The sequence below is a fragment of the Trichoderma aggressivum genome (genome assembly GCF_033847375.1).
Source record: "Trichoderma aggressivum f. europaeum strain CBS 100526 chromosome Unknown scaffold_043, whole genome shotgun sequence".
Classification (NCBI taxonomy): domain Eukaryota; kingdom Fungi; phylum Ascomycota; class Sordariomycetes; order Hypocreales; family Hypocreaceae; genus Trichoderma; species Trichoderma aggressivum.
The window spans coordinates 232,114-254,775 of NW_026946409.1; the positions used below are offsets into that span (position 1 = coordinate 232,114).

The following is a 22,662-nucleotide window of genomic DNA, read 5'->3' on the forward strand; positions in this document are numbered from 1 at the left end:
CTGCGTGCTACTGTACTGTACACGATTGAATGCTTCACGTCCCTGTAAGCGCCCAGGGCAGCTTTGTCCTTGGAAGCGTGATGATCTCAACTATTGATTCAAAAGTCGTCAAGCTTAGCGCTGGTGCTGGCGCTGGCAAAGAGACTCAAAAGAGCTCTAGTGCAAGGCCCGATCCCCTGAATGGAGTTCGCACACCTACTGTATTTAATTAATTAATCCAATTCCACGTCCGGGCATCTCGCCAAAAACAACAAGAAGAAAAAAAACTCCCCCATTGGCGCTGTAGGGATTTGCTCACTAGCCGACGCCACCGGCAGCCGCATCCAATCTGCCCGTCTCCGTCATTCCGCTCCCCTGGGCGCAATCGGCAGGCCTTCTGTGCAGCTCCCTTTGTGCCTTGGCCTTGTATATCGACGACTCGGCATTTTCTTTTCCCAATCGGCCAGGCTGCCGTGGCAATTCTCTCGATGCGGTTGCAGACCGTTCCAGGAAGCCTTGCTTGTCTATCGTTATCGTGATTTGCAGTATTTTTTTTTCGCCTCCTTAGCACCGGCTTTCAATCTCGTTGCATCACAACCCTGCAGGCCCCCCCCTCGCTTCTCATGCGGCCTTGAGTCTGGCACTCTCTCTCCCATTCTGCGCTCCAAACCGCTGCTTCCATCCAGACACTCGCTCAAAAGGAATGTTGAATTAATTCGGGCAGATTTTACGGGTCGATACAGGCGCTTTGGAAGGCGACAGCGTCTTGCGGAACTCGTCGGATCCTGCGGCCAACATCTGAACCAGCATCAGGACCAGAAACCGCCAAGGTGCTGGTCATGCAATGAGTGGAACGGCAATCATGGCCCCGGCCGTCGAAATCTCCTCCCTCTCTTTCTCTCGACGATCCCACTCTTCTCCCGATCTTCCGTCACTGCCATCGCGAGCCAAGTCGCCCTCACTTGGCCAACCCATCTCGACCGACCATACAGCCTTGGATATGAAGGGCCTGGCCGAGATCGCGACATTTGAAATACCCTCCTTCAGCTCCGACTTGGACCTCAAGCTCGACATCTCTCTTCCGCTCGCTCTAGAGGCCAAGCTGCCCCCTTCTACTCTCTCCTCCGAATATGTCGACCCCAAACCCCCTTCTCCACCGACAACCTTGCAACATCTACGCACAAAATCTGCGGCCTCCTCCAACGATGGGCCTCGCTCGTGGCTGCGCAGCTTGACCACCATCCGCGATACCCAGTACGAGGACGACGAGGACACCGCTCCCCCGTTCGACGAACCACGGCGGCCCGCTACAGCAAACGAAGTGCCCATGGACAGCGACGAGGCAGCTCGCCGGGCGGCCCGCGACCGCTCCCAATCCACGTCTGCGAGCTTTGCCAGCTTCACCAAGAGGTCGTGGATTCCGTCGTCGCGCTCGCTGCCCAAAACCCAACCAGACGCCCCAGCCGCGACGAGCGTGAAGCAGGAAGCGAAGTCGAACCGCTACCAGCTGAAACGGGCTGTGACGGCCAGCATCCAGGATGTTACGACCAATCAGACGAGCCAAACCCGCTTAGTTGACTCGGGTGCTAAGCCCGCGACAAAGGGTTTCGCTCGTGCCACCAGCTACTTCTCCAGGATCAAGCAAAAACCCGCGTCCACGTTGTCTAAAACAAGTGACAGCATTGGCTCCGATTTTAGCTGCGCCTCGTCTGCCACCAGCTTGGCTCAGCCGGGCTCCAGCAGCATCGACACGCATGTCTCGCAGTCCACCTCTTCTGCAGAGACCAACTCCACGGCGCTCACCACCGATGAGTCGTCGAGCGAAATGCCAGCGCGCATGCCCGATCCCCTGTGGTCGCAGTTCAAGAATTTGGACGTCGAGTTTCGCGGCTTCGCCTCAAAGGCCGTTGCCCAGCAGTGCGCTCTGATCCAGTCCCTGTTTCTGCCCTTTCTCAAGAGCACCACCAGCCAGCAGTCACTTGGCGGTCTGCGGCCCGAAGATGTCGACTGCAGGGCTTCCATCCTCAACAAGTGGTGGGGCGGCGTCCTCGACATGCTCGAGGTGCAACACCAACAGCCGGTCCCGGGCCTTGACCGGCAGCTGCTCTTCGAGACGGCAACCACCATCATGATGCGGCTGGAGTGGCGCCAGGCGACGTCTTACTTTATGCCCTTGTCGGAGCGGTCCCCTCAAGACCGGACGCGGCCGAGGTCGTCCACCAACTCATCCAACTCGTCGCAGAGCTCAAACCAATCCGCCATGCTGGCAGAGTCGGCTGAGCACAACATTAGGACCATGTTTGTGTCCAACTTGGTGAGGCAGATGGCCTTTGTCGTCGAAAAGATGTCTCTCCGCCACGTGCCCCCAAGCTTGATCGAGTTCGCCGGCAAGACGTGCGCATACGCCTTCTTCTTCGCACCTGGCGTGTCTGATATCTTGGTGAGGCTTTGGGGGCTGACGCCTGACCTGATTCGCCGTGTCGCCGAAAGCATGGGCCTGGGTCGCAGCAGCAGCAGTGCGCCGGTTGACGGGGAAATTACAGCCTCATTCCCACCGAGGTTGAGTTCCTTGGCTTGGTCTTCGCCTCGAGGAATGTGGAGCACTCTGAAACGCATCCCAAAGATGCCTTTGCTTGTGGCGAGAGTGCCATGGACGGGACCCTGGGTGATGCGGTGGAAAGGTCGCGATACTGATCTTCTCTTCATCTTTTGCAGACACTTTCACATATTGTCCGACCAATTTATGCCTGAGGGCCTCTCTTTGACTGAAAAGGCACACTCGCCTGCATTCGTTCTTGTTCACGCACAACTCTTGTCGATTCTGGATGGCACCATCCACCGCCAGGCTACCTTTGAGCCTCAAGGCTCTGCCTTGGCTAACTCGGCTCGGGGAGCTGAAGCAGCAGCCTTGCAAATGCCTATGCCACCAAACAACATGATGAAGAGCATGGCGGAAAATAGACTGGTCGTGTTGTTAAAAGACATTTTGTCAGATAGTGCCTCTCTGTATCCGGGGGCGAGACATACATTCGCCGAAGCCTTCTCTGCGCTGTTGAAAGCTGCTGCGAGCAGGACTTCTAGATACAACAGCACCGCGTGCTCGACGCTGTGTGACTTATTGGAGGAGGTTATCCTCATCTACCATCGGGCTGAGACGGCTGAACACCCAACATGTTATATTGACTGGCCTTTTTGGGTCGAGGTTTGCAAACTGGCCTTGACATCGCTCAACACTCTTTCAGAAATTCGAATGATTTCCTTCATTTTTACGATATGGGATGCCATCGCCAAAGACCCCGAGCAGAAGATGATGGTGTGCCGCGACTGGCTGTTGACTGAAGAAACCTTTAACGCTTTCTTCAACAACTGGTGCCCGATGGTGCGAGCGTATTACATGCGTCTTCTCTGCTGGAGAATCTGTCGCGACCAGGGTAGCCAGAATGACACAGACATGCAAGTCGAAAGAATCCTACCAGTAAATATTTTGCAACAGAATCAAGGGCTAATTAGTATGTATAGGGAAATATTCGCGCTGGTTTCAAAGAGGCTCAAGAGCGTTTGGTCGCATTATCTATATCTTCAGCAGGCTGCCGAGGAAGCTGGCCAACCAGGTCCCGCCACGGAACCAATGTCGCCTACGCTGGGAAAGCGATTCATCATCATACGTCAGGAAATCAGTGTACCCCAGCCGGGCCTATTTGTGACATTTGATACCTTCACCAAGGCGTCAAGCATAGTTTCGCCTACCAGCGACAGCAGCGCCGACGCAAGCCTTCTGGCTAAGAATGACCCCAAGAAAAAGTGGTCTTTTTTCAAGCTACTAACATTCGGCTCAACGGCCTCTCCTACCACCAAAACCACCACGGACTCACCATCTACAGACGACGGACTTCAGAATGCCCGCCGCGAGGTTGCAAACTCTCGGGCGCGACAGAACGCTTCTGCCAGCCCACCCAGGACGGCCAAATCCGACAAGAGCGTGGACTCTGATGGCTCGAACCCGGTCTTTGAAGAGCCCAAGTTTACCTTCAAGTTTGTTCTGGGCTGGCCGCAGCCCAACCAGCAGCCGTCTCCGATAGACCGCATTCTCGCACGCCCCAGACTCCCTACACCGGCCCAGGCCAGGCTTGGCTTCCAGGCAAAACGTGGGGGTGGCCCGACCCTCCCCCCACTCATGATACCCACGAGGAAGTTTTCTGGCAGTTCACAGGGTGGCTTGGTGCAAGCAGCAAGGAATGCAAGCCCGCTTAGTTCGCCAGTCACAGAATCTCGTCGCAAGTTATCTCTCAGCGGCGGGGTAATACCAGAAGAATTTCCGCCTACTAGCGGCGGCTCCGAGACAAATAGCGGCGCCTCAACGCCCAGTGAATCCAGGCTTCTTCCTTCCCCCATCGTCCACCTGACGCCGAACGAAGAAAGGCAGGGAGAGTCCAAGCCAGAGGCTGTAAAGCCCGCTGGCGCGTTTGTCAAGAACTTGGTCTACTCGGGACGTGCGTTGTCCGAGTGGAGTCTCGTGATAGCGGAGTGCAACAACTTTGTTGAGCGCCGCCGCGACGAGGGCATTGGCTCGCTGAGTGAAGTTGAAGTGCCGCTGCTTGGCGTCGAGGGATTCCGCAAGATGGGTGGCTAGTCCTTGGGGCAGTTTCAAGCCAAAGAAGAAAAAAACAGCAACAAACGATGCAAAACTCATTTATTATCACGTTCAAGTAACGGCAACTCCCTAGTTCCCTTTTATATCTCATCTTCTTCTCAAACACATTCTCTCCCCACCGACCTCTTCTTCATATTTGGATTTCTTTACGAGCGGCATATATGGCGTGCTATTTACCTTTTATATGACCTAAACTCAACTGGCGTTGGCGAGGCTCGACATCTTGATACAGCGTATCTTCTTCTTCTTTTTTTTCGGTAATTGGCATGATTTTGAAACACGGGACTATTTATGCACTGGTTAATTTGGTCGAAATTTCAAGACGGTATATGAAAAAGAAAGATAGCAGAAATTACTTTTGGCACGTTTTTTTTTACACGTATCTGCTCCACGGCAGGAACAATCATAATTATCATTCAAAAAAAAGAGAGGTTTCGATCTGGATAAAGCAAAGAGACATTACCGGTATACCCCCCATCGGGAGACATGGCTCTGGTGTCATGGCTGACTTGGCACTTGGCTATGTTGCTGCGGCCTGTTTTATTCATGTTGGGAATTTCTTTGGTACTTTTTGGGACTTTATATGTTCATTTCGCTTGCGGGACCTATCGATGTAGGGACCCCAATAAGAAGGGAGGCACGGAAATGTGGACGAATATATGGATAAATACCCCTGACTTGAAACTGAGGTTGTGGTGGGCGTTAAGATTTCGATTTAAATACACAAAATCATGAGCAAAAACGAGGTCCGTTGTTCCCTGCTTGTGCATGCAATGATCATTTCCCTATACCTAGCGATTCGAGATGTTTAAATTTTGGCAAACTGAGCCTTGTAAGCAGCCTTGAGCTGCTTCCTCCACGCGCCTTGCTTTTCCAAGAGGGCGTCGACTCTGGCCTTGCAGTCGGGCCTGAAGAAGGCGGACCTGTCCGGGTACTGGCCCTCGAACTGGGGCTTGCCGTCGTTGATGGTGACGAAATCCCTGCGGCTGCGGGTGAAGATGTGCACGTCGGGCTCGAGCTCCCAGGGGTGGTCGAGGGTGCTGGTGATGAGGTAGGTCATGAAGAGGCCGCCGTCTGCGTAGTAGTTCCACAGGCTGCCGCGGCAGAGGGGGCACTGGGCGACGGTTTGGCCGACTTTTGATTGGGTTGGAATTGTCACTAGGATGGGAGAGCTTGGCGCAGCAGCAGTGGATTGGGGAACAGTCGCTGTGGTTGCTGCGTTGGTGAAGTCGGCAAAGGCGGGGAGGACGCCGCATACAGTGCCTGAGGCTGGAGAAGACGAGGCTTGCGCGTCGGCCTTGCTGGGCGGGGTGGTGAGGGGGGCGGACGGGAGGAGGGTGATGGCGGAGGATTCGATGATGGCGTTGATGGCGAAGGCGCTGCCTATTTGGCGCTGGCAGAGGGTGCAGTGGCAGGTCTGGACGATGAGGGGTGGGAGGTTGACTTGGTAGCGGATGTGGCCGCAGGGACAGCCGCCTTGCATGGGGAAGAGGTCTTTTCGGTCTGCGTAGTGCGGCATGGCGAGGATGGTCACGGCGATGATATGTTCAAGATGGGGTGGAATGAAGCAATCTAGACAATGGGCTTTGTGGTTTGTGAAAGGGGTGTAAGTGACGGAGGAGGGGGAGAACGAGAGGGGAAAACGAATTGGTCTATCCGAGGTCTTGTTAAACGAAGGTGGGGTAGCTTGCAGCCATTCAGATGCGAGGGGATGGCCGAATCAGGAAATTGGTGGCGGACCAGGCAAGTTAACGAGTCGTTGCCTATCCGGAGTTTTTTTCTGATGGCGGAACGTTTCTGTGGATGGGGGCTGTTTTATTCTAACTGCCGTGGCTGGGAGTAGAGCATGGGGTGGCAGGTTTCCGGGTGTGGCTGAATGGGGAAATGTTGAGAGTTTTGGGTTTGTGAATTTTGGGGATATTTTTCCAGGTCTCCAAGATGATTACAAAATCACGGAATGGATTCTGCCGAGGGGGCGAGGGTACCGAGGCTGGGGGGGTTCTACTGTGACGGCTGTGTGTTTTGGAGTGGAAGCAGTTATTCAACCATGATGAGCACTAGAATGGATATACAATACTGTAGCTTAGATAATGGCGGTGTTGGTGTTTCAGCAACTTCTAAAGCCATGTAACGAAACACTGTCAACGCGCCACAATTACACGTACAACTTCACCCCAGTCTGCAGGATAGCGTACCCTCTCCCACGTCGTTCCAAACGTCAACTCCAGAGGCTGAGCTCCTCCAAACAGCCCCTCACGTGGTTCCCCCCAAGCGGAGCCGGCGTTTCTCATGTCCGCCGACGCCGTTGATTGGCCCAATGCCGCAGCGGGCCGCCAAGGACGCAGCTCCCCCACCTCGAATGGCATTTCCTCTTTGTCTCATCGCATCGCAGACATTGCAGAATTCCAGACGAGGCCTCCCAGGCGACATGCCTAAAACCGCGCTGGCCGTCTCTCTTGTGAAGTGAGTGCGACTGAAGAGAGCGAGAGCGAAACGCCGTGCCGCCATGCCCAACACAGGCAGACCTAGCCGGGATTGTCACCTGTGCCGCCAGCGGCGAGTCAAGGTCAGTGGTTTATATGTGGTGTCAATGTATGGATGATGCGAATCCAAGGGGAGAGAGAGGCAGGGATATATATGTAAATCGCATTCGGGTGGGTCTGCGGCCTGCAAGGCTGTCGATGTGTGTCACTTGCTCGTTGGCTCATGACTGGTGCTTGGCAGCCGCCATCAGCTTGCTTGCTTGCGTTGGCTCGGATCGGGGATTGTCCCATCAGCTTCCGTGCCGTATTGCGTTTGCTCCTTGCTCTACCTACTTACACATCCGTCTCATGTAGTGCGACCTTGCCCGTCCCGCCTGTCAGAGATGCATCAAATACGGCGCCCAGTGCCCGGGATATCGGGATCAGCAGGAGCTGGTCTTCCGCAACGCCGACCCTACCGTTGTCAAGAAGCGCAAGAAGCGCGCGCCACTGCCGCAGTCCCCTAGCAGCCAGTCATCGTCGTCTTCGTCTTCGTCTTCGTCATCCGATGGAGGAGTGCTCTCGGCGCCGAATCTCTCCCCGAACGGAGACTTTGTCTTCACCTCTTCAACGGACCTCGTCTTGGTCAACGGCGCCAACTACAATGCGCGGCCTCCGCTCCTCCGGCCAGTGTATGAACACTGGACGTCGCACTCCATTCCCATCATCCTCGATGTTTACTCCAACCTTGACTTCATCAAAGACATGTATCGCGACTACACAGATGACGGGCCCCTCATCTGGGCTGCCCATCTCTTTTCTCGCACCTACGTGACTAACATGCAGTACTCGACGGCTTTGAGCAGGGACTCCGATGCTGAGACGCAGCGCGAGTTGGGCGGTTACCTAGGCAAGACCCTGAATCTAGTCAGCGAGGCACTCAAGACGCCTGAAGGTGCTCAACGAGATGATATTCTCGCCACGGTATGGATTCTTACGAATTACGAGGTAAGTAAGATTTTGATATCATGCATTTAAATCGGACAATTCCCAGGAGCAGAATCTCACCAGCCAACAGTTGCTCATTGGCTCCCTTTCTCGCACTGAGGTCCTCAGCCCATGGCATTTACACGCCCGTGGGTTATACAGCATCCTCAAGGCAAGGGGTTGCGCCTCTCTACTAAAAACTGATGGTCGCAAATCTTTCTGGCCAGCCTATAGCATGGTGGTAGGTATAATGCATCTCGTAGTAAGGCTTGTTCCATGTGCTGACCCAACATGTAGCAAATTCAAGCTCTCGTCACCAATACAGAGTGTCCTCCGGAATCCAAGGAATGGCTCGCAACAATAGAACGGTCACTATCGCTATATCCGGGCGAGGGCCTAGGGCTGGCTATCTCTTACTTTATCATCAAGATTTGTAGCGTTCAAGCTCGTATCTTCAATCTCCTCCGACGTCGTGACTTTCCAGGGGCATCCAAAGAATATCCTGATCTCTTTGCTCAGATGAAGGCTGCCGAACGGGAATTCGAAGAGTGGATAGAAAAGAACTATGTCGGGAGCCACGTGTTGGAGATTTATGCAATAAGCCTATACCATTCCGCCATCGTCAAAGGGTATCACGTTATGCGGCTCCTCATCAATTTTCTCACACATTACCCCCCGTGCCCGATTCCTCTCGAGCAGCTCAAGGAGGATCGAGAGTACAGCGTCAAAACAGCCCAGAATGCGGCGCAAGGGATTCTAGAGGGCGTCCCACGTGTAATCGGACCCCTCTCCAGTGGAAAAGACAAATCCCCCAAAACGGTGTTTGATGCCCTGCGAGTCATATGGCCACTTATTTCCGTGTACGTAATGGACATTTGCCGATCGGAGCAGCGACTCGCTGCAGAGGGCCTCCTCTTCTATATTGGACGAGAATTAGGAGTGCGACAGGCATTGAACACGTATCCGGACACGTTAATTCTACCACCAGAGGCGAAGGAGCCGCTGGGAGTATGATTTATGATTCGACTTTCATCAACGAACTTTGTAGAAGGAAATGTTTGGAAGCATATAGACGCAAGATTGTTGTCGCTGGAACGATGACTTGGGCATGGATTGGTTATATTTGATGGATACCTGGATTTCCTTATTGTTCTCTTTTCTTTTCTACTTCTCTCAGATACCAAGAATGCACGTATTCGAATACTATATGTTTAATAGAATTAATTTCTGTTGGTACGGATGCATTATGAATCTTTGAGCGTAGTGAGAATAAAGTACATGTGTTATGTATGATGAGGAATGCTGGAGGATTTTTGGTTGTCACATCGGCACGTGGTATCCCCTCATTGTGGTACGTCACAGCCTCGTGCTCATAAATGCGACGTGAGATGATTGCGCGAATTGTCACCTCTAAGAATATGCTGTAATACATTCGATTTGATGACATGCTTGTTTCTACAGTTTTATTGTTTGCGCTTGTGAGAGAGTATCTGAGAATCGAAAGATGCCAAGCAGCGTTGATCAGTACTCGAGCATCCCCGTAATCGATCTTGCACCAGCTCGATCTGGTTCAGATGAGGATGTCCAAATTGTGGCTAAAAAGTTATATGAGGCTTTCAAAAATGTTGGTTTTGCATATGTGAAGAATCACGGCGTGCCTGAGGATGTTGTTAATGAGGCGTTTAAATGGGTATGTCGTATCAACCTCGATTCTCATAATAAACTGTGCCTATGGTGCCTATATGCCTCATAAACAAAAACTGTTCAAGAAGGCAACGAATCTCGACTAACGTTAATCACCAAGAATCGCAAGTTCTTTAGTCTCCCGCAAAGCGACAAAGATCTGGCTCCTCATCCACCAGAGGCATGGCATCACCGCGGCTACTCAAGCGTGGGCCAAGAAAAGGTGTCACAGATGATCTTTGACGAGGCGTCGCTCGCCGCCGCACGGAGCGTACCCGATGTGAAAGAATCGTTTGATATGGGACGTGACGACGACGAAGCACGAATGGCAAACGTGTGGATACCGCGAGACGTTCTTCCAGGGTTTCGGGAGTTCTTTCACAAGTTTTATGAGATTTGTTATGCTGCTGAAACGGGGCTGCTGAGGCTCATTGCGCTGGGGATGGGGCTTGAGAAGGAGTATTTCGTGGGGTACCATGTGAAGAAGGATAACCAGATCCGGCTGCTGCATTATCCGGCCATCGAAGAGAATCTTCTGCGGCAGGGGAAAGCGGAGAGGATAGCCGCGCATACGGATTTCGGAACCATGACGATGCTGTTCCAGGATGATGTTGGGGGGCTGGAGGTGGAGGATGTCAGTGAGAAGGGGAAATATATTCCGGCGCCGTATATACCTGGCACGGCGGTGGTGAACATTGGGGACTTTTTGATGCGGTGGAGTAATGATGTGCTGAAGTCGACGATGCATCGGGTCAAGGCTCCGCCGTTGGTGGGCGAGGGAGAGATTCCGAAGGATAAGACGACGAAGGAGAGATATTCGATTGTGTATTTCGTAGTTGCGGATATGGAGAAGACGGTGGATTGTGTGCCTGGATGTTGGGGGCCTGAGAGGTCGAAGAAGTACGAGCCGGTGAATTGTATGGATTATATAAAGATGCGAATGGAGGCTCTTTATTAGAAGGATTCACAGATAGAGAGAGACTCATCTTGTGTGATAGAAGATAGTTGATGTATATTTGCACATGTACAGTACATGAATAACTCTCGTATTTTGACTCGATGAGAGCAGCTCATATTACAGAAAAAAAAGAACAGATGAAGGGTCGTAAATCAGATTATTTCGTTCCAAATGATTATTAAAAAAAAAAAAAGAGCACAGCCATTGCGCCATCAAACAACCGGCTGGTACATGTAATATCCCAATCCCTCCCCCATTTACATCAACGTCTCAGAATGCGAGACAAGCAGCCACTCCCCATCAGCGCCCTGGTTCCAAGTCGACGAGGCCGTGGCGTTGTACTTCTCCTTGCCCCTGGTCGCGCGGATCTTGTACGTGACGACGCCGCCCATGAGGCCGATGAAGTGGGCGCGCATGTCCTCAATCTCGTAGTCGTCGAAGCGGTGGAAGGGCGCCTTCATGGCGTCCTTGAAGTCGTCCTCGTCCTCGGGCGTGATGATGTCCATCTTGGGGAACATGAGGGCGGCGTCGGGGGCGCACAGCTTGAGCACGGCGGGGGCGGGGTTGGCGGAGGTGATTGCGGTGCAGAGGTCGTGCTCTTTGCCGAAGAGGTCGTCGCGGAGCCAATCGTTCATTGCCGGCATTTTGATGGATTTTTTTTTGGGTGGTGGTGGTGAGAGTTGGCTGGTGGTGTTCGTGTTAGTGGTGTTGTGAGGAGGGTTTCTACGATACTTACGTTGATTGATGGGGACGGATTGTTACAGAGCAGCTGATTAGTAGTAGTGGTAGTCAGTTAGAGATGAAGAGTGTTGACAAAAAGAGAGAGAAAAAGAAGCCATCACGAAATAAATTCTCATCCATCGACTACTTCAATGGTGATCAACTCATGCATTAAGAATGCCATCTTGTGACGTCACGAGTATGGCGCCGAACAATGACGTTTGATGCTCTCATTGTTTAAATGGTCTCAGCCTCCATCTACTAGCATAAAGTACAAGCTGCATGTACTATTCGCATGTGCTCTCGCATTATGTAAATTAGCTGACCTCCTTCTCAGGCTCTCGCCGACAGGGATGGCATGTCCTTTCTTGCTTGTGAGAGGATCAATGAGTGCAAGTACAGGTAAACTCACGGCGGCGCGGGCTGGTACCTTGGAAAACCTGGAAATAGTGGCTTTGGAGGAGCAAGGCGCTCAAAAGTTCCCCACTGTAGATGACACGCTGAGAGCGTCATTGCTGATCAGTTGCCGGTTTGGGGGCGGCGTCTGACGCGTGGCAAGAGGTTTGTATGTTTGGAGGGAAATGATACTGCAAAAGGGAGAGACGAGAAGAATTATAATAAATACTGAAGAAATTTGATTAAACGGATGGGATTGGATGAGTGCCTGCATGAAAATGTTACAGAATTGCGGGTAGTTGTCCGTGTAAGCGCGTGCTACTGTGGTGTGGTAGCACTGGAGATCGGCGATGACAACCGGCGGGAAGAAGTCAGGAACGGGTAAAAAGAAACAAAACGAAAGAAAAGAACAGGGAAACCAACCATTATGAGATTATAGTAGCAAAGAATATGGCATGGCAACGAGTTTGGGACACTACCTCTTACTCTTCCCAGCCTTACTTCCTACCTGTTCAAGATGGAGTTCTAAGATGCACTATCGCGGGTTCGTCGCTTCTTTCACCTCCACTTAAGAATGTGATTTTTTAACCAAATCGCAGCCAAATTGAGAAAGAAGCTTCCAGGAAAGAAGGCGATTTGAGCTCAGATTTTGGCGGGATACTCTTTCATTCTCATAATAAGCGTCTTTGTCCTTCAAACACAGTGATAAAGCTACACCGTGGCCATGAAACCCTACAACACTGTACGCTTATGAGCGTGTGCAAGAACTTTAGACCCGTAACAGATGCACATTGGCTAAGGTGCATGTTGACCTCAAATTGAGAGGGCCAATTTGAATCTTCGACAGGTTGGCCCAATCTCAGTCTGTTTATTAGAGGTCTGGTCGTTTGCAGCAACAAGCTCACGAAGCTCTGGAACCATGACTTACATGAGCCTCTTTTATCATCTCGTTTGCTATGACTGTGTGCGAGGGGGGGTTCCTCGAGTGCTATTCAAGAAGCAGGACTTGTTTCATACATCGATTCTTGAAACACTCGTAAATGAACTAGTACTTCATGACTTTCTTGCAATTATCGACGGGAGTGAAGAATGCGCCTAGAAATTTGCGCAACAAACTCGTAGAAATGCGCAGAACGTGACTGGAAAGGATGTCAAGCAGTTCAATAGACAAAGGAGCGTCCAATGGATCACGATCTTTATTGTATTTTGTATAAGCCCCGGATTTGACGACGGGACTCTGGTGGCTCTGGGGCCGTATAGGATGAGGAAGGAATCCGATGTTAGCTACCTGGTAAAGCTCAGTATGATATCGTTGGGGGATACCCAGATTGCTTGCTTACGGAAGGTAATGAAGATCCCGTAACGGCACAACGTTGGAATGATCCCATCAATGAGTATGAAAGTCAAGGTTTCAGGTTAATGTGTGCGCTGTGATGCGGGTTATATTTGGTTTCCAATGCTCACACTCATCTTGCCAAGAAGCCTGCAGGGATGGAGAACGCGATTATAGCACATAGATGGTTTTATTAGTACCTACGCTTATATGGATGCAAAAGAGGAGTGACGCAGGTTCATAAATTCTTGATATTAGCCCCATATTAGTATTTCTTAACGTGAAAATCCGAAATAGATACCAAACAGTGTTCCAAGAGTAGCAGTGACACAAAGAGTGGAGCTTCAGCTAGATCTCTCTGCTACCCCTGAATATATCGGCACCTTGGCTGATAAACTGGTGCTTACAAGCATCCAATCAATGGACAGCCTCAATGTTATGTAACGCTAGCTGACTCCCCACTAATGGGCCTCTACACCAGCCGACACCGTCTCTTGCGTCCCAACTCTCACCAAATCGCTGTTTTGATAGATATGTACTATCTTTGATGGATGATCAATTTGCAGAACCAATGATCGCCACCTTAGACCCGAAGCACGATACTCTTGATGATGTTGATGTTGTTGTTGATGATGCGAAAAGCGGTTTGGGTGACCTGAGCACAGATGAATACGATGAAAACATCGAGGCCGAACTTCGGGACGCCATGGGGCGCCTGGGGAAGGCTGGGAGCCTTCTTTCTCTTCATACACTACCAGAGTCTCTTGGCGGTGTGTCTGTCAAAGGAGTTGGCAACATTGCCATGCCTCTTGACGAGAAGCAAGCTCAGCAAATCAGTGCCCACGCCCGTGACACCGCATATATCGCGACTCTTGAGGCGACAGATTTCGCTTTGGATGAATCTATATGGACAGATACTATTCAAGGCTTTTTGAATCAGGCTTCGCGCAATCTCGGCGTGACTACACAGCTCCGAGCGACACCTTCTACGATGATTTTGATGAAGTCTGGATTGAGATATGGTGAACATCTTCTGTTGGTTGAAGTCTGCTTTTGAACATCTATCATCATTTTAATTAACATTGGCAAAATAGGCCCCCGGAACCCGACTCCATAGGTAGCCTGGTTGTGTTTCTGCCGTCTAAACACGAAGGCGGCGAGATCGCGTTCAAGGACGGGGAGACGGAAACGGTTGTTTTTGCACCGAATCGAGCGGCGCAATCGTTTACAACTTGGCACTACAAGACTGAATCGCTTCCGATACAGTCAGGCTATCTATGGCTTTTAACTTTTAGTGTTAATGCCGATACGAAGCTTGACACGGCGAAACTTGAGCTGCCGAGACGTGAGTTGCAGCCTCTCCGCCACACTCTGAAGCAGTGGATTACCAAAACCTCCGGATCGCGCCGCCAAACAGCAATGTATTATCCATTTCAAGAAGAATATGAACCATGTGCGATTTCGATAAATAATCTTGTACCAGAAGATCATATTCTGCTTCAGCATGTTAAGAGCCTCTCAGACGAACTTTGCTTTGAGATTTTTCTCGCAGTCGTCAAGAAAGAGAGGGTGAGTTGCGACGCAGCTCCTTACCGTAAAGCCGATCGGTCCAAACAATACAATGCGCAGATATATAGCCTGGCTGGCTGCAAAGCCACTAATGATGGCCTTATTACAAAGGGAGTACTCAGCCTGTTGGATGCTAGCTCTCCCCGAGTGGTGGGTTGTTTCGCTTCTTTATCTCACCTCCAAACTAACCATGCTTAGGCTATTGTTCTTATCCCCCATGCTAATGTTATCTCTTTTTTCTATGGGTATAACCAATATGGTCGCCCCCATTCTGAAGATGGCGCCTGGGCATTGTTCGGGATCTATGCTAGAGCCTGTTTAAAGATAGATGCTCCTCCAAGCTCAGCGATCATTTTTAAGGAAATTTGCAACTTTATGATGGCTCCTACGCCCGATCAGATGGAGGGGTCCTGGTTTAGGATTCCACCGATCGACATTGATCTTCTTGATGTCTTAAATGCATTGCTCAAATTCGGGTTCTATTCTTGGTTCAGCCATTATGTTCAAAACGCCATCGATTTGCCTAAATCTTTCCTCCCTCGATTCTGTAAGTGGCTTTCCATTGCGGAATACACTGAGGAAGAACAATTGGAAGCCATCGAAAAGGCGTAAGTATTGCGAAATCGGGTCGACGTCAGAGACTTGGCGTGTTAACAATTTGACCTACAGATTAGTGGATGTGATAATCGCATATCCTCGACCTGCACAGCAACTCAGAGCACTCAAAACAGCTATTGACCAGAAACAACAAACAACATTCGAAGGAATACCAAGGCCGAGATCTAACGGGATCCCAACACGAATGCTTCATTTTGCTCGCCGCGTTCTAAACACATGCGTTGAGGCCTGTAAAGACAAACAGTTGGTGGTGCAAGACGGGCGAGCATTAGCCGAATTTGCTCTTTATTTTGACGATCCATTTGAGTTTCTACATCTAGTGTAAGTCGTCTCATCATGTCCTTCTCCCTACATGCAGAGATACAAAACTGAGAATTGGTTAGCATAGATAAGATCGGCCTGGAGCGTCAAACAGCGGCAATACTCGGCCTGATACACAAAGTGCATCATTATGGCATGTATTCATATTTGCTCAAGTTGGATTGCCTGAAGTTTACTCGGGAGGTAGCCAAGTCTCTGATCGTGTCGACCAACTTCGAACAATGGCGTGGCATAACCAGTGGTCCTTACTTTGATAGGTTCAAGAATTTTGCAGTCGACGGCATGATGAGCGACAACGATTATGATTATGACAATCACGATGATAGTGATCAGGATATTCTCGACGAGCAGGATTATATGGATCTTGATAATCTCGACGATCGGGATAATATGGATCTTGATAATCTCGATGATCGGGATAATATTAATCCCGATACCCTTGATGGCCAGAAGGAGTGGGATGACTACGAGCAGTACATCGAGGAAAATGATCAACAGGTTATACACGATGCATACGACGGGATGGAATACCGTTATGCGGATTTCTGTCGCACCTATCGCTATCATGATGAGGAGGATGCGGGCTCCATACGCAGGCTTGATAAGACTCGATATGAGCATCAGTACGGCAAAGCTAAACCTTTGCCCTTTCCTCGGCCTGGAGCAGAAGGAACAGGAGTCCATTTCAGAACCCTTTACTGTTTCATCGATCAACTCCTCAGCCCAGAAGACCAATTTGACGGGGTTCTTGAACTAGTGGTCTCTAAAATTGTCGAAGCTGCGCCGCAGATACCGTATACCGAATTCGAGACTCTATGGATACCCCTGGTGAAGGAATTTATACCATCAAGGAGACGTTTTGAACTGATATTGGAAGAATACAGAGAGCAGTTGATGGCAAGATTGCTCTCTGCAATCTTGAAGGTATATGTCGACACATGGGTGGGCCAATGCCCGGAGCGCCCTGGCCAGGCGCGCCCTGGAGTTCGTTGCTCGTGTTCTGACTGTAAAGGGATGAATGTCTTTTTAGCTGATCCTTTACTAAGGGCTGGCCGATTCAGAGGAGATCGGATTAGGGTCAAGCATGTTTATGACGAACTGTTGGAAGCAAATGTCGATTTCAAGCTCGCTCTAGCAGCGGATGCCAGTGCTATAACTATGTCTGTGCTCAAGTCTCAGTCCCTTTTTACGCAGGCTCTCAGACAATGGGGAAATCGACGACATCACGCGACCAAGCAAGTGGCAAAGTGGGGATTGGAAGGACTCGAGTTTATGTTCGGCACTGAGTGGATGTCCTTTCTGAGCATGGGTCATCTTGGAGGCGTTGGGTTCGACAACTTGGAGATACGAACCCTGTTGAAGCTGGAAACTGGGCTTAACCCAACTTTCGTCTGGGCTAAGACCCCAGACATGTTCTTTCGAGGCCTGCCGCGGCCACCCACAGCAGCCGGTCAAGCAAGTCGTCCGGCTCGCAAAAGGAAACGGTCAGAGGCAGATTCATCCTCGGACGTCTAAACGATTCCCATGATGATGATGTTCTTGACGGTCCAGACAACTCTGATTAACCCACTCTCACCGTGTCGGCTACCTGAACTTATTGCCTTGAATATTTTCTTGACCAAACTTCACTGAGCCAAATGGCATGAGGCTCTTGCCCCCAGTCAGAAACGCTGCCACATTCGCAAGGATGTAGTGATACGTAGGCAAAGTGATTGCCGTGTTTCGACAAAAATGAAACTCTTAGGAGACTGAAAGGTAGTCTTGAAGATGAATTTTCTTGGGATGTCTCGTATTTATCGTGGAAGGACTAGAGGTTTTCTAACTTGCAAGCCTTAACTGTGTAATGTGTGTTCTATTTAGATACGAAGTGTAAATATGATGTAAGCTCATAAGTCTGAAGAATGATCCCATATGATATCTTGAAGCAGCATTCTTCAAACATATATACGTATGTATATTTTCTTCCTGCGTCCAATATCCTTGTGCAATGACTCGGAGCCATCTTTTATGCTTGCGACTTACTCGCTCGGCTTTTATTCCTGTTTCCTGTTTTCTAGACTAATATTTCTTGCAACCCTTACATATGCACATGCAGCCTCTTATACCCAAGCGTTACGTCATGACGGTATTGTCTGTATGGCAAATTCCTGCTGCGGGCACTCTAAGCTCTAGCGAGTGATAACCGTTGAACTAGGTCTGTAGTAGATTTCTCATCTCAACTTCAGTTCGGTATGACCTCTTTCTCCCAGACAATGTTGGGCTTGTAGATACGTAAAGCAGCCATTCTTTGTTGAGTCTTTTGATTAGACGCAAAATGTAAATAGTCTTCATTATCATAATAAAATGGAAACTCATATCTTCTGGTATGGCGTTTATTCTTATAACAAAGATAAGACTCGCCGATAGCATCTATTGATCATGTCGTATGAGAATTAAAAGACAAACTGTTGTGGCTTGACGTTCTGGCGACCGTTGCTCTGCGGCTCTGCTACAGGTACTCTTCATCACTTGGAGGCCGGGTGCTCTGCGTGCATGTAATTGCATGTGCTTAGACAACTGAGCCTCTTGGAATTTTAATGTGGCGGCCTGGTAGTGCTGTAATTAGTATTTTCATTATATTATGCTCTCTGTCTTGACCTAATGAAAGAGTATGATAAGGTCTTTGAGCTCCCACTCGGGCCCAATTCTATTTCTTCTGATATCCAGGAATACCTGGAAAACAACTCGAGTGATTCGACTATCTTTAAGGGTACGGCAGACTTTCGACGACGTGGCATCCAAGCACAACTAGAAAGAGGAACTAGCAATTAACCTTCTCCGTCATCTTCCTAATGCATCTCTGAGGCGCAACCGCAACCCAACGGCTTCTAATGGGTGTATTATCATGTTAAGGCACCTCTTGCTTTAACAATAGAGCATGATAACCGATATTACGAACTGTCCAAAGGAAGATATTTGTCTTGTTGCATATGTTTGACGTCCCTATCGGCCTTGAGGATAATGGCAACGTTTGAGGGAATGTTAACGATGTATATGCCCATTGCTGCGAGGGGCGCGTCTGGAAGGATACCGCCCAGTGCGCCAGACGACTCGAGGAGGCGCTGAACTTTCTGTAGGTGCGCGACGAAGTCGACGCCGGGCTGGAGCTGGACGATGTACCGGCCGGGGACCAAGTCGGTTGTGGAGGCCTGAGAGGGGGCAGTGAGCCTGTGCTTGGGCGTGAGATGTCTGGGGAAGACGAACCTGGTGGTGCCCCGAGTTGGGCGTTGCCGGGTTTGGGTGTTGCCCCGTGGGCGTGCTTGATGCATCCATAACAGGCGATGAGAGTTGTAATGGGTGTGAGGGAGGATGAGTTTTCACGTTTCCTGGAGATGGTCCCCTGGTTTAGTATTGGAGTATGATGATCACGAATGACTCATCAACCTCTAGTTATCTAATGATGCAGGAAAAGTTTGTTTACATAACTTAAAGAGACCTGGAATCGGCAGCTAACAGCTGTTCAAAAAGGCGCAGACTCTCTTGGCGTGTACCCCATAAGATGTTATACTCGTGACAGTCACTATTGACTGTTCAAGATGGAATGCCTGAATGGAGATGTTGAAATTTACAGAGATATGGGTAAATATCTCTCCTATTGCCATTCAGACGACGAAGGATCAGCAGCAACTCATTAAGTTATCCAGGAAAGAGCTAGACGAGCAGCGATAGAGAAGTCAAATAGAACAAGTGAGCTTATCAGTGTTATTAGGGAAATAAGCATGTTTCTCCACGTAAAAACTTCGAACATACTCAGAAAAAAGGTTGCGCTCAATATAGCATCAGACCATATATGAAATCTGGGCCAGAATCTTTCCAAAAATTACCACTTCGACGAGGAATCCGTCTCCCGTGATAGAAACGGTAGAAACATGGGTCATTGAAGGCAATCCCAACAGATACCGAGTACGAGTCTGTGATAGAACGTGAAGCGTCAGAGTCAACTCTTTGATTGAATCATTTGTAATCCTTGAGAGGCTAAGATAGCAAATGAGCAACCCCAGTTTAGGAGGGCGGCTAAACGATAGGCCAGAGTGATCATCCATACACTAGACGCTAGTTCTTCTAAAAACAACCTTTTACAGGAACGGAAAGATAGGTAACCACCTTAATATTAAAGTTGGCCTATGAAATGTAATGCCGGGATGCCAAGAGACTCCCTCAGAAGCCCGCGCCGAGTTGGAGTCGCCTTGCGCGATCTCTACACGCAAAGAACGATGTGGGGGCACCGGAAGGAGTGTTTGTATTTGATCACTAGAGACTTTAACTGAGTCGATTTAGTCAATTTCTCAGGTGGTAATATTCGGGTTGAGTATAATGAATTGACATTACCAACATCATGGACATGTTAGCATTTACCCTAACAATTGCAACCCTTGTCCTGCAGAGCATGCTGAAAGAGTTTACAGGACCTTGTTCCTTCACCGCCACCATCGCAATAACCTGAAACTTCCACCTTTTATGCCCCTTCAACGAGTGCTGTCGTCACTGTAGCTTTGTCTTTGTGTTTGTCGCACTGGCCTTTACTTTTTGATTGACCAGCATATTCCACCGTGCAATCGGCCTCGGCGCACTCAACCCCAGTTTCGGTGAATTTCTGGCAGTTTTCGGTGATGACAGGACCACTGTGTGTATTGCAGGTGTCTGGACATCCGGCATAAGTCGTAGTGGTTATGAGGATACGACACATAGTTGAATGGATAGGAGAAGCCAAGGCAGGAGTTTCGGACAGAGTAATGGACAGGTAAGTGACATTTTGTTGAACCCCTTTCACGAGAGCAGGCTTCCTGTCGAGCACCCGAACTCCCATTGGCTATTTATATCGGGTCGTGATGATGAGGGGCGGTGGATATTGGGCGGCATCGTATCAGTGTGTCAGCCTACCAGCGTCGTATCGTCCCATCGTATCGGAGCCCGTGTCTTTTATATCGGTACGCTGCTATGCCATATAAGAGCACAGGGCTGTTTAGAACGCTAATTGGGGGGGATGCATTTTATTGAGAAGATATACTCACAAAGGTTTCGTTATTTGAGACGAAAGACGCTTTGATGTTATGCTAGGTATGAAAAGAATGTCGGAGAGGCATTGTTTTGTAATCAGGCGCCTTTGTGATTCCAGTGGGAATAGCTTACGTACATACAGAAGCGTCCATTCGAAGTGTATTAAAAATCAGCCTCCAACATCCTCCAGCTACCAGAATCTACTACTCGTGCTTCAACAAGTCAACTTGTCGAATTTTGTGATAAATATCTCGACTCGTCCGCCACACTATGTCGAATCTGCTCGCCGGTTGCGATTGCTGATCCCAGAGCTGTTGTTCCCACGCAGGTATTTCTCGAGGCCCTAAGCAATCGAAACCAAGTCGAAGCGGGATCAGGCCGCTCCTGGTATTGCATTCGTGGTTCCGAACCCCTACAAAATCCGCTCCTAGGTCGAAAGCGACCCCAACGAGGAGAGCCGAAGCCCTTGTGGCCAATCCACGACCTGTCTCTCCGCTCCCCAGCCAGTATCCCAGCTCAAAGACACCAGGACCACCTCTTTTGACGATTCTACACGAACCGCGAATCTGGTAATTGACAACTATGGCGTAGTCAAACTCTTCGCCGGCCCCCCAGCCTTCGCTGCCCAAACGTAGAGCCTCCGCTGCGTCTTCTTTCGAATAACCATTTGCCGCCCATGGGATCCACAGCGAGAGTTCAAGTAGTGATCGGTTAACTAGGGCGTGTAATGTATCGACATCGTCTCTGTGCCAGCGGCGAAGTTGGATGTCGCTGTCTACAAGTTGTTCTGGTGGTAGTTTCACCGTTGTCATTCTTGAGTAATAATGGCAGAGGGGCTTGTGTGCCTCATCATGGCCATGCATCAAGGGGCCGGTGGTAATTATAAATCCTTGACTAGAAGGCGCTGGTTTACGAATTAGTTGAGATTTGGATAGGTGACTCACAGTTGTAGCTGTTTTGCCCCAAATCTGAAGCTATACCCGACGCTATAAGTTGGGTATAGAAGTACAGTTAGTTCAATGGCAAGCGGTGCCAAAACTTCTATCAAAACTAGATGTCTATTTCCAATATTAGATATGTTCTTACTATAGGCGAAAACTACGTATTAAATCTTCTCATAACTTGAAATCGAATCAGACTCAAACACATTGACTTCAGACTTGTATTTCACTTTCTGCTAGCCTTTCGCTCTATCAAGCATGACTGGTCTCTTCCCATGGCCCGTTCTCCCTTTGTATTACTGAACCTGAATAAAATAGAGAGTAGAATCTCGTTATTCTTTTCTCAATCAGCTTCCGTCAACAATTGTATCTCATGATCCACGTGTTCAAGCTATGATTGTTTGACTGTCTCCCGTCTCTTCATACCCCGCAAACCCCCCACCAAAGCAACCCACACACGGAATCCATCAATCCAGCAGCTCCAGTAGCAAACGCCATATGATCGTGGCTTAAATTAGTAGATTCGAGAATAACAGGTATGAATTAGATGGAGGATATCCCTCTTGAGTGGCACATTCCGGTATATAGCATATACCTCAACCAAATATTCATCGGGTCTTACTTTGCCTTCTGATTGGCAGACATGCTCCGTGTCAAGCCCGAGTAACAGATGTCAAGTCTCATAACAAGGTCTCCGTTATGCTTATCATGCCTAAACAGCGATATGTCTACGTCTATTCAGTGGTGGTGCCACTACACCCTCCGAATTTAGCATTTGCATGTTGCTGAGATAGCTTCAACCTCCACTACCCAATTGGCTTAGACCATCTCCAAATACCCGCAATGTGCCTTTCTATCCCTAATCGGTGGATTCAGGGATCCAAGCCGATCCTCCCATCTTACCAACAAACAGTCACACCGAGCCTCGCGGCGTCTGCATCCGGTAGGTGGGAACTTTTGAAAGAGCGGCTAGCGGTTCATCTACCCGCAACATTCGCAACTTGCAC

General features: G+C 49.6%; 8 protein-coding genes across 8 annotated transcripts; 4 read left to right on the forward strand and 4 right to left on the reverse strand.

Annotated features, from left to right (window-relative positions):
- Positions 1 to 823: 823 nt before the first annotated feature.
- On the forward strand, positions 824 to 4,609 carry Triagg1_8634 (uncharacterized protein; the record flags this gene model as incomplete). The annotated part of the gene is made up of 1 exon (XM_062903502.1): positions 824 to 4,609. One exon carries the CDS (start codon positions 824 to 826, stop codon positions 4,607 to 4,609), a length of 3,786 nt encoding a protein of 1,261 aa, XP_062752444.1.
- Positions 4,610 to 5,438: 829 nt separating this feature from the next.
- Triagg1_8635 (uncharacterized protein) lies at positions 5,439 to 6,149 on the reverse strand (the record flags this gene model as incomplete). Its single annotated transcript, XM_062903503.1, has 1 exon — positions 5,439 to 6,149. The coding sequence occupies one exon, from the start codon at positions 6,147 to 6,149 to the stop codon at positions 5,439 to 5,441; it is 711 nt and encodes a 236-aa protein (XP_062752445.1).
- A 798-nt stretch (positions 6,150 to 6,947) lies between these two features.
- Triagg1_8636 (transcriptional regulator family: Fungal Specific TF) lies at positions 6,948 to 9,093 on the forward strand (the record flags this gene model as incomplete). The annotated part of the gene is made up of 5 exons (XM_062903504.1): positions 6,948 to 7,093; positions 7,160 to 7,196; positions 7,468 to 8,100; positions 8,147 to 8,320; positions 8,377 to 9,093. 5 exons carry the CDS (start codon positions 6,948 to 6,950, stop codon positions 9,091 to 9,093), a joined length of 1,707 nt encoding a protein of 568 aa, XP_062752446.1.
- Positions 9,094 to 9,583: 490 nt separating this feature from the next.
- Triagg1_8637 (uncharacterized protein) lies at positions 9,584 to 10,720 on the forward strand (the record flags this gene model as incomplete). The annotated part of the gene is made up of 2 exons (XM_062903506.1): positions 9,584 to 9,769; positions 9,884 to 10,720. 2 exons carry the CDS (start codon positions 9,584 to 9,586, stop codon positions 10,718 to 10,720), a joined length of 1,023 nt encoding a protein of 340 aa, XP_062752447.1.
- Positions 10,721 to 10,977: 257 nt separating this feature from the next.
- Positions 10,978 to 11,364, reverse strand: Triagg1_8638 (uncharacterized protein; the record flags this gene model as incomplete). Its single annotated transcript, XM_062903507.1, has 1 exon — positions 10,978 to 11,364. One exon carries the CDS (start codon positions 11,362 to 11,364, stop codon positions 10,978 to 10,980), a length of 387 nt encoding a protein of 128 aa, XP_062752448.1.
- A 2,376-nt stretch (positions 11,365 to 13,740) lies between these two features.
- Positions 13,741 to 17,192, forward strand: Triagg1_8639 (uncharacterized protein; the record flags this gene model as incomplete). The annotated part of the gene is made up of 6 exons (XM_062903508.1): positions 13,741 to 14,204; positions 14,264 to 14,514; positions 14,653 to 14,738; positions 14,937 to 15,346; positions 15,408 to 15,677; positions 15,740 to 17,192. 6 exons carry the CDS (start codon positions 13,741 to 13,743, stop codon positions 17,190 to 17,192), a joined length of 2,934 nt encoding a protein of 977 aa, XP_062752449.1.
- A 1,415-nt stretch (positions 17,193 to 18,607) lies between these two features.
- On the reverse strand, positions 18,608 to 18,989 carry Triagg1_8640 (uncharacterized protein; the record flags this gene model as incomplete). The annotated part of the gene is made up of 2 exons (XM_062903509.1): positions 18,608 to 18,865; positions 18,921 to 18,989. 2 exons carry the CDS (start codon positions 18,987 to 18,989, stop codon positions 18,608 to 18,610), a joined length of 327 nt encoding a protein of 108 aa, XP_062752450.1.
- Positions 18,990 to 20,917: 1,928 nt separating this feature from the next.
- On the reverse strand, positions 20,918 to 21,526 carry Triagg1_8641 (uncharacterized protein; the record flags this gene model as incomplete). The annotated part of the gene is made up of 1 exon (XM_062903510.1): positions 20,918 to 21,526. The coding sequence occupies one exon, from the start codon at positions 21,524 to 21,526 to the stop codon at positions 20,918 to 20,920; it is 609 nt and encodes a 202-aa protein (XP_062752451.1).
- Positions 21,527 to 22,662: the final 1,136 nt, after the last annotated feature.